The 11,882-nt window shown below is 33.8% G+C and overlaps 1 protein-coding gene across 1 annotated transcript; it reads left to right on the top strand.

Annotated features, from left to right (window-relative positions):
• The first annotated feature begins 2,487 nt into the window (after positions 1-2,487).
• Positions 2,488-5,376, top strand: LOC7462493 (WUSCHEL-related homeobox 1). Its single transcript, XM_024586490.2, has 4 exons — positions 2,488-3,196; positions 3,316-3,639; positions 3,885-3,961; positions 4,695-5,376. Exons 1-4 carry the CDS (start codon positions 3,007-3,009, stop codon positions 5,226-5,228), a joined length of 1,125 nt encoding a protein of 374 aa, XP_024442258.1. The 5' UTR covers positions 2,488-3,006; the 3' UTR covers positions 5,229-5,376.
• The last annotated feature ends 6,506 nt before the right edge of the window (positions 5,377-11,882 follow it).

Here is an 11,882-nt window from a genome sequence, read left to right on the forward strand (position 1 = left end):
TATAGCTAGTTAGCTAGGCCAAAAATCAAATTATAAGTACCATATATATTTAATTCTATAATATATTTGTCACCTCAGTAATTGATTAATTCAATTCGCTTTCATTTATTTCGTACATGAATGCTAGGCAGGCTTTGCCTTTGGTGCACAAAAATTGGCTTTTGACTCACTGTTCTATAGGAACAATGTTGTAGCAATAATTAAGCAATAATGATAATATCCAATTTCAAAGAGGACAAAAGGGCACCCAACCATCCACTTAAATTGAATCGATCATTCCATCATGATAATGACCAAGGGATTTGTATCATGTCCTCAAGGTAACTGAGGGCCTGAGGGGCAGCTAGCTGCATGCTCCCAGACCGTGCATTGACACAGATATTGACACTACCCCAAGAAATGAATTTAATCTATAATTAGAGAGAGAGAGAGAGAGAGAGAGAGAGAGAGAGAGAGAGAGAGAGGATACATCGGTATGGTAAGAAGGAGGGGTAATTCCAAAAATGATGCACAGTAAATCCCTTAGCAAAAGTGTAACTTCATTGCATTACAGTATAAATAAAAAATATCTTGTAATTTTACTGTGTATCATCTTATAATAAACTATTCATTTTAATAGTTTTTTTCTAAATTTATATTTTTTTAATTTTATATTTCAACTAAAAATTGATCTTTATAATTTATTATGATTTGCTTTATATATGATTAGTTTGATCTCATGACTTGTATCATAGTTTTAACGGGTTAATTCGGTAGACTCAAGATTTTCTTAAATGACATTGTTTTTTTTTTCATCATTTAATATTGAATTGATTGAAAATTAGGTTCTTTATTTATTTTAATTTACTTTTATAAGATTATCTCAGTCTCATAACTCAAGTGACAGATTTAGTGAGTTAACCCAATTGATTCAAGTTTCTTTTTTATCTTTTTTAAACGGTATTTTTTGTAATTCATCTTTCAGCAAGGAGTTGATTATGAATTAGGCTTTATGATTTACTTTTATTTGCTTTTTATGAGGTTATCCTGGTCTTGTGACTCGGGTCATGTATTTTGTGGGTTAACCTCGGTAGACTTAAGTCGTTTTATTATATCCTGTTTCTGGATTGATTTTTTTAAAAAAAAAGTCAACGTTTGACAATGAATTTATTGAAAATTGAGCTTCATACTTTATTTTGATTTACTTTTTATGAGGTTATGACAATCTCATAACCTTGGTCGCGTGTTTGGCAGGTTAATTCAATTTGACTCAAGTTATTTTTTTGTTTTTTCTATGAAATTATCCTGATCTCATAACCCTAGTCACAAGTTTGACATATTAACTAATGTCAATTTTTTTGTTATTTTTTAATTATTTTTTTTTCAATTATATTCTTCAATAATTGGTTGATTGGGAATTGAGTTTCATAATTTGTTTCGATTTGTTTTATATGGAGTTAACATGGTCTCATGATCCAAGTTGAGAATTTGACAGATTAACCCGGGTTGACCCGGATCGATTTAATATATTATCATTTCAATATTATTTTTAAAAAGGTACTATCTTCAAGTTTTGTGAATCAAATTATGTTTTTATTGGTCGTTCGAGTTTTCTTTAGACCATCAAGTCGATCAGGTTACATCGGGTTAGCCTCCATACGGTTAAAATAAATTATTAGAAAAATGTTTGCAATTCCAGGATGCTTTTCTTGTATGTATAACAAAAATTTGATCCCACCGACGCCATATCGCGGGACAACGATCTAATTCTAGCCATACCACAACCAATACTCATATGTTAACAAAAAGGAAGGACAACCATAACATATAATCAAACAAGGGAACAAACATATGTATTGAACTCTATGAAATACATGTGATGGAGAACTAGAAATAGATGGGGATGTAAGAAATGTGGTGAACATTTGAGGGGAGAGCAAAAATGTACAAAATAAGAGACAATTCACGATCTATACATAAATGTCCCTATGTCAAATAGTACAAATTAAAGGCATGAATTAATATGTGTAGAAAAGGAGAGAAAAAAAGAGAAATCATAAAGGGTTGTTAGGTCAAGAGAGAAAATGTAGACAGAGAAAAGGTCGAGGGAGGCAGGAGGAGGAGAGGGGCAGTTCGGATTTAGAGCAAGTGTGAAAGGCACGAGACAGAAGGAGAACAATAAATGAGAGGTAAAGGAAGGGTGATGAGGCATATGATAACCCTCATGATCGTCACGTCGTTTTTCATTTGCTACTCCCGATAATCCTCCCAGAATTCCACGCTTCCCTTACTCATCTTCTTTCTCTCTCTCTCTCTCTCAACTTTTTTTTTGCTTTTGTCCTCTCCTATTACTACTACTACTAGAGTATAGTATACTTACTTTCTCACACTTGAAAAAACACAAGACTTGTCTTTCTATTTCTCACTCTAGCTAAGATACAGCCTAGTCAACTTCATGTCTTGCCCTCACTTTTGTTCTTGTTCCATAATAAACCAACACATATAACACCCATTTCTTTACCTATCTCTTTGTAGATGTAGATTTGTAGTGATCAATCCACATCTCTTTAAAGTCCGGAAACTCAAATTCTGCTTCAATCTTTAACCTTTTTAAAATAAATAAAATAATAAAAATTAATCACTACTTCTCTATATTTCTGGCTCAGCAGCTTACCCCCAACATTTTCAACTAGGGCAACACCTTTTACTATAAATGAATAACATCTATTACCTATGTTGTAAAGGTAGGGGCAACATTTTTTGAGTCACCTTCTAGCTAGCTCCATACTATTCCCTTGCATGCTCCTTTCCTGTTCCTGCTAAACCATGACCATTTTTTTCAGCCCAATTATTTCAACACACATTTCCCTGTGAGGAAAAAAAGGAGTGGGAGGGATCTACAAAAGAATCTACTTTAGTACTCCTCTTCTTCTGGTTTCACTATATATCCAGTTCTGTCGATAAAACTTTCAATTCTGTTCTCTTTAACCCTTCTCTTATTTGTCCTTCAAGCTTGTTTATACGAAAATGTGGATGATGGGTTATAATGATGGTGGTGAATTCAACATATCAGATTCTTTCAATGGCAGGAAGCTTAGGCCACTAGTTCCAAGGCCAATACCCTCTACAAACAACACTCCAACTGCCTCTAGTCCTCCTTGCCTTGGCAGTCGCCTTCATAACACCGATTTCTTTGCACTCAATCAGTATCATCTGGGTATGCATCTTTCTTTTCTTTTCTCTCTCTCCCTCTGTCTGTCTGTCTGTCTGTCTATTCAGGTGTGAGTTACTAATTGAATGTAAATAAATTATAGTCCTTCATGTTTGCTTTTGTAGCAAGTATGGCTGATCAAAACAAAAGAGAATTCAACACACAGCCAGTTGTAATGAGCTCAAGATGGAATCCAACACCGGAGCAGTTAAGGACCCTTGAAGATTTGTATCGAAGAGGGACTAGAACACCCTCAACTGACCAAATTCAAGACATAACCGCACAGCTTCGTAGATATGGAAGGATTGAAGGAAAGAATGTGTTTTACTGGTTTCAAAACCACAAGGCAAGAGAAAGGCAAAAGCGTCGACGTCAAATGGAATCTGATTCTTTTGATGGTCATCTGCAAAATGGACATGGTATTGAAATCTTTGAAAGGAAAGAATCAGGTAAGAAAGAAAGAAAGAAAAAAACCCTTCAATATTAGAGTATCAACAAGCCCTTTTAGAGTTATTTCCAATCCTGGGCTTGAAAAAGATAGAAATGTTTGATATGTACGGCTTTCTGTGAATTCCATTTTTTTGTTAGTTAGAGAAGCCTGATAGCATGTATGTCTTGCTTTTTAGTATTGAAATTGTTGGTTTTAGAGAGGTGTAAAGTTGCGTAATCTTTTTGTTTTTCTTTTTGTCTACAGAGGCAAGTAGGACAGGTTATGAAGGTGAACAAACCAAGAACTGGGCTCCCTCTACAAACTGCAGTACACTATCAGAGGTCTATTCTTTTTACTTACTATATAACCTTCCTTTGTCTTTCTTAATGGATTAAGGAAGGCTCCTTTTTTCTTAAAAAGAGAAAAAATTTAGTACAATACCTTTACTTTAATCCCTAAAAAGGAACATAACACAAACATTAATTAAGCAGTTTTAATAATTTTGTTATGATTAGAAGTGCATTTTCCTTTGGTTTTAGGTTTATAGAGTTTAAAGAAGAAGCTTATGTAGTAGGGAGATATGGAATTGAAGAAACAACAAAAACTTTGTTTGTTGGGAAATGAAAAGGGTTTAAAAGCTGCATTCCTTCCTTTCTGTCGGGGCTGCTGTTATGAAACTAGCTGGGTTTTTTGGGTCTTGTGCTTATTATGCATTCATGGCATTGTGAAGGCCAGTTCTTTGGGCACCCTTTCTTTTCTTTTTTTTATTCCATGGAATATCTGGGCACCTTGATAATGAAAAGACAAAATACCAACCCTAGCAGTAGAAGCAATTTGGCTTCTTACACTCTTCAATAGTTTTGATTTTTGTTGTTGTTATTCAGAAATAACTCGTATACAAACCGTGACCCCATTATTACTTGAATACTGTTAGATAGTAGTATAGATTCATATGTAAACAACACAAGGATCATAGAGTTTTTTGGCACTATTCAAATTCTTTTTTCTTTTTGTTTTTTTAATAAGACAATAGCAAGAAAAATCATGTTTTGCATGGTCTTCATTAAATTTCAGGAATCTGTTTCAATATCAAGGGCAACAAAAGGAGCAATGGCAGAGTACTGTAGACCAGATGGATGGATGCAACTCGATGAAGGAGAATTACAGCATAGAAGGAACTTTATAGAAAGGAATGCCACGTGGGAGATGATGCAGTTGTCTTGTCCATCTCCCACCCACCAAAGAAACACTATCTCTAGTACTAGTAGCACTACAACTATGTCAAAACAAGGAGCAGCAGCAGCGAAGCTCATTAAGGCTCATGACCTCAACGTCTTTATAGCACCTTACAGAGAAAATGGGCATCATGGAGCCCTTATTAACCAGTTCAATAGCAGTGTCATCAATGACGGGGATGAATCCAGAGGTGGTACTGGGGAATCTCAAACCCTTCAACTGTTTCCTCTTCGTAGTGGCGGTGACGGCAACAATAATATCGAAAGCATTAACGAGAGAGAGAGTGAGGTATCAGTTTCTGCTGCTGAAGCTTTGAATGCTAATAACTTCGCTCCTTGCCAGTTCTTTGAGTTCCTTCCACTGAAGCACTAATGATGACCATCCAAAGCAAGACTCTTCTTCTTTTGTTTCATTTTATGAGTACTTTGCCATGTATGTAACATGATGGGGTTGTGTTGGGGGTTTGGACATTGTAATTTTGTTGGAAAATGGGAAGTGCTGTTTCTTGTTTTGAGATCAAGATGTTACATTTCATGGCATTAGTGCAATGGTCCATGGAGAATGAAAAGGGAGGGATTTCCTTAAAATGCATTTGGACCATGTTAGTTGAATCCATGAAGAAACATCATTTAAGAGAAAGTTACAGAGAGCTGGTCAATGTTGACAGGATAGCTAGCTAGCTAGCAAGCTAGGCCTTGTTTGAGTAACTGAAATCATGTGCATGTGGGATGTTTGGGAGAAGGAAAGGATAGAGAAACTTGAGTTATCCAATGAAGAGATCAAAAGATGGAATTGGATGTGAAAGTTTGACGTTGAGATTAGGGATGGATCTCAAATGGGAATTGAATATGAAACACTTTGATGCTGAAGATGAGCCAAAATGAGAGCTAGACAGGAAAGCCAGCATTGATGTTGAAATGACTAGAAATTTAGTTTAGATAGGTCTTTTGTTCTTTTGTTACATAATTAGAATCTAACATGATATATCGTATTAATTACAGTAGCATATATTAATAATGCGATTTGAGGGAAACCAACAATTAATGAGGATGACGAAAGATCAGCACCTTCGCTTGCCTCGTAAAATAAAAGTGAAAAAGACAGCTAGAAACAAACCAATAAGTAAGGTAAATCCAAAACTTTGGATTATTACCATTTAATTAATTTGTGCTTTACTTACTAATGGAAGTTGGTAAAGAAATGAGCGTCTGCAGTTACATATATTGACGGAGGCCTCTGCCTAAACTATAATGCAACGTCCTCTCTTGGTGCATGTGTGTGTTTGAAAGTTGAAGTATTACATATTGATGCTATTATTAGTTTAATATATATGTTGTAAGAGGAATCAGTAGATCATCTTCTTATTCATTCTTAAAAAACATTGGAGCATCTTCACCAAATTTATATATTGATGGGTTTTTTTTTAATTTGTGTTGTCCTGAAAGTATGTCGGTCTTGTTTTAATTGTGGGAATATCTTGTTTAAATAGTGTTTTAAAAGAAAATATGATTTATATTATTAAAATACTCTAATCAAAAGAAATATGCGTGTAAATTTCCATTGGTCATGTATAAAGCCTATCTTCTACCTCCAAATACTATTTAAGATGTTTTAGCAAACTAATTCCTTGACATGCTATTGCTAATCCCCCCCTTCAAAACCAAAAAAAATTCTTTGTGATTATAAATAAATAAATAAAAGAAAAAATTTATGTGCTTGTGGAAGCATGTTATAAGAAACTATGTTTGGCGAGGCCTTAGATTTTGAAATATTGCATGAATTTTTTTTCAAATGAATAATTGAGTAAATCTTATAGATATTACGTGATATCAATTTAAAACCATAACGTTAAGTGTCATTATCTTTGTTCAAAATATATATTAAATAATTATGTATCGATGATTGAATATATACTAGATTCTTTTGCCCGTGCTACGTCGTGGGGTAGGTCAATATTTTTCTAACATAAAAAAGATATTCAAACAATTATAACATGAGTAAATTCTTGTTAACTTGACTAACCAGCAATCTAGGATAACCCTAGAGAAAAAAAAAGAAAGTTCAGGGCCAAATAAGCTAATGTCAAATGATGAAAAAAAAACCGAAGCTAAATCGGGTTAATCTTCAAGACCAACAACTCTAATATGAGACCGTGCCGCTTCGAATGTCATCCTTTAAGGCGACCAACGGCCACCAGGAGGAGCTCCACACGTCAACCACTTTTTTATTTATAAAAAAAACCATAACACCCTTGACTCCGCGATATAATTGCAAAAAACAAAACTGAGGTCAAAAAATAAAAAATACCCCTTTACCTTAGGCAAAAGAAAGCTAACTCCAAGGACTATGGGGTAATTAGACTGTACAAAAAATGTGAAATTTCGAAAAAGCCCCTCAAACATTAGCTATGTTTTTCTTTTTCATGGACATAGGAGTAATTACTGTCAAAGAACCAATTCAACTCAAAAACTTAAGTTATTAGGTGATATCTCAAGATATGATTTATATTATTCTCTAACACACCCCCTCAAGTAAAAGCTCTTTGGGTTTGAAACTTGCACAGGCTCACACTATCTTGTATTTAATTTTATCAAATAAATAGAGATAGTGAGATTTGAACTCGTGACCGCTTAGTTATCAAGACTCTAATACTATGTCAAAAAATTAATTCAACTCAAAAGATTAAATTATTAGGTGAAGTCTCAAGATATAATTTATAATTATTCTCTAACAATTACATTGTGTAATAAAGATATGAAAATATAAAATTACCCATGAATGCTTGTTCAACTATTTGGTTTTTTAAGGGAGGCATCAATCACTATGAATTGCATTGTGCACAATCCATATTAAAACACTAGTGTCTTTTAGTTTTATTTGCAATGTAATCCTTTATGCATATTTCCAGGTTATCTCTATGTATTATAATCGGCATGATTTGTAAATTTATAAATGAATTTCTATATGATTCTTTTTAATTCAAGAGTTATAAAAGAATATGATTCATTACCACTTATCGAGTATTACTTTTTTATGCAAGAGAAATAGAATATGATCTGGGCTTAATGAATAGTTCTTCCTTGTTGATGGATTAACAAACTTTGGGCAAGCCCCCTTTTGTTTCAGAAGAGTATTAAATATTAATGAACTACGAGTAAATATATATTGCATCATTACTAGGCTCAATAAAAGTTTATTGCTTTAGTCAACGATCAGATGATTTTTTTTTACTTATTATTTATAATGGAGAGGTTTGACCTTGAATTAATAAACTTTAGTCAACGACTAAGTTACAGCTCTAGAAGAAAGAAAGAATGGTGAATTCAATTCTTTAGATATGTTATTCTTTGAAAAAAAACGAAGACAAAAACCTGGGATATTGGAAGCTTCATATATCATTTCTGTAACATGGTTGTCTAAGCCAAGCATGGATCATAGAGTATTGTCTTTGAAATTTGGAGGTGGAAAATAATTGTTGTGTCAAAAGAACAAATGGCATGTGTGTGTGTGACTGCGTGTGTGTGTGTGTGTGTGTGAGAGAGAGAGAGAGAGAGAGAGAGAGAGAGAGAGAGAGTTGTCCCAGCCATTAATGCAATGACATTGAGAGATGGCTAACACGACAAGCTAGCCAGAATTATTTTCGAAAGATCATCACGGTCGGTTCCTCGGCAAAGCGCATTGTCTCATTTCACACCTCTCCTTGCTTTTTCCTTTCCTTTCTTTCCTTTTCCACTTCTTCACAACCACTGAATCATAGTGTACTGATCTCTTAATTTCTCTCGTTTCTATCTGTGCAGAAGCAGCAGCAGCAGCAGCAGCAGCAGCAGGAGGAGGAGGCAGCAGCCTGATCACCAATATGTTTTCAAAAGGGACAAAGACTTTGAAATCAAACTAGAGAGAGATAGAAAAAAGAAGGGGAGCTTCTTTCTTTCATGCATGCTACTTTTCCCTTATACCTTGGAATTAGGGATGGGATGATACCATTTCTCCCTCTTGTAATAACAAGACCAAAAGTAGAGTCAAATGCAGGCGTAACAGATTCTATTACTGAGTCAAAAGTATATATCTATAGTACTCTACGTTTTGCCTTTCAAACGATACATTGTGATCCACATTATTTTATATATAATAAACAGTATCATTTAGGATTCTTGAACCCTAAGAAAATCACAATAATTTGTTTTTAGATATGCTAATTTAAATGTGAAGGGTTCTTCAAACAGTTCTCTAGCTTGATTACGAGGAAAAAGGTTTAACCTAATGTCTTCAAGCTTGGATCCACTCCCGTTTGCCCCATTTTCATGCCCTTAACAATTTTATTCGTGCTTGTATATCAAAAGTCCATTAATAAATTATAAGTTAATATAACCTTACGAGTATAGTTTAAATTTGTTCTATGAAGATTAGTAATTTGAATATCATATAAGATTATGAAAATTTATATAATTATTAATTTTAGAATTTTAAAAATTTAGTTGAAATATATGTAAGTTGTCCCGATAATCACGAATGAAAAATAATAATAATAATGAACCTAATGTGTTGAGAATCAAATTTGCCATATTTCCTATTCATTTGGAGTAACGATTTACCTAATTAACCGAGCCATGAAATGTCCACTCATGGGTTTCTGCAACCTGCAGTTTACCTCTCCATGCATTTAATCTATTCACTTGCTTGTTAAATAACTGTACAAGATGGGCAGCCACATGTTGTACTATTACTCAGGCTATAATTTAACATAGAGCTAGCTAGCAGTGTCTAGCAATATTAGGTTTGACAATTTTTTTAAAGCAAATTTGGGCTCAGTTTGGTTTTCCTAGAGAGTTTTTTCCTAGACTAGCAAGGTAGTAGGAAAAGATATTTCCCAAACTAATAATACGTGCAGGTAATATATGTGCATTGCGCATGGAGCACATGGTCAACCACAAATCTCAATTCTTTCGTTCCTTTCTCAAATATTTCACTTATGGAAAAGTCAACATACATTTTATAAATATCCAATGACATGGAAAAAACAAAAATATCTAATGGCTAGGAAAAAAGAAAAAGAAAAAGGAAAACAAATGAGGTGTTCGGAGCTTCAATGATGAAACTTTCAGCACCACCAGAACAGAAAAAATATTGACAAAATAAATATATAGACACAATTAAAAAATCAACTTCGAAGCTATTGGTGAACCAAACGTGTATTCTAAAACTAATGACATGTTCACTTGCCAGCATCTCATCACCAGCTCAAAAGGTGGCTTTTCATGGTGCCTATAAATTTGTGTTGTCGATATTTTTCTGGTGGTACTGAGAGTTTTATAATCGGAACTCCGATGTGTCTCCAACATTTATTTCTACCTTTGTTTTATTTTGCTTTTCTCTCTTATCTTTTGTTTTTTTGCCATGTCATTTTTTATATATATAATCATTGGATCATTTGTGTTTCTTTATAAAAATATTTGTTGAGTTTTGCATAGATGAATTATTTGAGAAATTAATGGAGAAATTTAAATTTGTTTGTTCCACATATGATATATGCACAACACACACCTAGTTTGGAAATATTTTTTTTCTACAGTGCTAGACTAGAGAAAAAATCTCTTTTCTTAAATTATCGAAGGCCTGTAATCAAGATATAACTATATATGCTTCTCAAACTTCAGTGCACTCCACCTTGGTTTTGTAATTTTACCCTTCTAGTTTCGATCGAATGATCTCTCCCAACAAGAGGAGAAGTACCCGATCTTTATTGCAAGATTCCATTAAATGAAAAGAAAAGGGAATGGTGAATTTAACCCAAGTTGCTGTTCATTTTCTTGGGGGGAATTTCCCAGGAATGTGTTTGATTAAATTAAACTAAATAAGAAATAGACAATTATTTTCATAATTAATGTGGCTGTTTTTTTATTTGTTCAATCTTTCATTGACTAGTCTCTATCATATTTGTAACTAAAAACATTTCAAACGAAGGAAGCAAACTGGTGGGGGGGGGGAAAAGAATAGGCAAGAAATCAGGAAATTACATAACAATAATCAGAAAAGAGCAAAGAAATTGTTTTGTTGTTTTCTTAATTTCTTGGACAGAGGATGAGACAGGTGATTGGGTTGCTGTGTATGGAAACAATGGAATGAAGAATGTGGAAATGGCAGGGAGTGAATTGACTGAGCCAAGAGGGCCTAAAGGTTGCAGTCTGCCATGGAAATTGACAAGACCTGAGACTATGAGACATATGGAGACAGGGAGGTGGTGGACCAGAGATGTTATCCTTGGTGTAGTTAAGGCCATCATGTGAACTCCTCCCCCTTCCCTTGTATTTTTGAGCTCTGTATCATGTGAATGTGATCTCCTATTCGATTATCATGAGCTCATCATGTCATGTCTCATTCCTCTTCTGCCCAACGCCAAACTTGAATAATCTTATGGAGTTAAATCTTGTCCCTTTCTCTCTTCACTGGACGCATGGAATTTTGAGGACATTGCTACGGGTAGGGAGGGGCCTCCAAACTCTCAAAGAAAGAAAGCTATAATATAATATAATATAATATAATCCTGCCCTACGGAAGGGACTTGCTTTACAAAACGAAAGGAAAGGAAAGGAAATCAACTCCCAGCTAAGCTCGTTCTTATCCCATCATTTTATATAGCTTCGCACATAATTGAATATGACCAACATTATCTATATATATATATTACTTGTGTATTGAAGATAATAATATTATAATAATTTTAATTATAAAATAAAAATTAATTTGATGGGTTAACTCGGAACCTGGACTAGTATAAGTTTAAAAAGAAATAAAAAAAGAATTGACTTGATTTGGTCTGATCAAAAACTCAGTTCAACTTGAAATAAAATAATAATAATAATAATTTTTATCTTTGTCCCGGTTGACCCCGATTGAGTTTTAAAATTATAATAATAATAATTTTTATCTTTGTCCCGGTTGACTCCCGATTGAGTTTTAAAATTATAATAATAACAATTTTTATCATTACATTGATCCAAGTTAATATGGGTTGACCCTCTTAATCTG

Source organism: Populus trichocarpa, chromosome 15, assembly GCF_000002775.5.
Source record: "Populus trichocarpa isolate Nisqually-1 chromosome 15, P.trichocarpa_v4.1, whole genome shotgun sequence".
Lineage (NCBI taxonomy): Eukaryota > Viridiplantae > Streptophyta > Magnoliopsida > Malpighiales > Salicaceae > Populus > Populus trichocarpa.

What these genes read in the sequence shown, in the direction of transcription:
- LOC7462493 (XM_024586490.2), top strand. Translation starts at nt 3,007, where the DNA reads ATGTGGATGATGGGTTATAATGATGGTGGTGAATTCAACATATCAGAT. An exon ending in CTTTGAAAGGAAAGAATCAG is followed by an intron (nt 3,640 to 3,884) that starts GTAAGAAAGAAA and finishes TTTTGTCTACAG; the next exon opens with AGGCAAGTAGGACAGGTTAT. An exon ending in ACTGCAGTACACTATCAGAG is followed by an intron (nt 3,962 to 4,694) that starts GTCTATTCTTTT and finishes ATTAAATTTCAG; the next exon opens with GAATCTGTTTCAATATCAAG.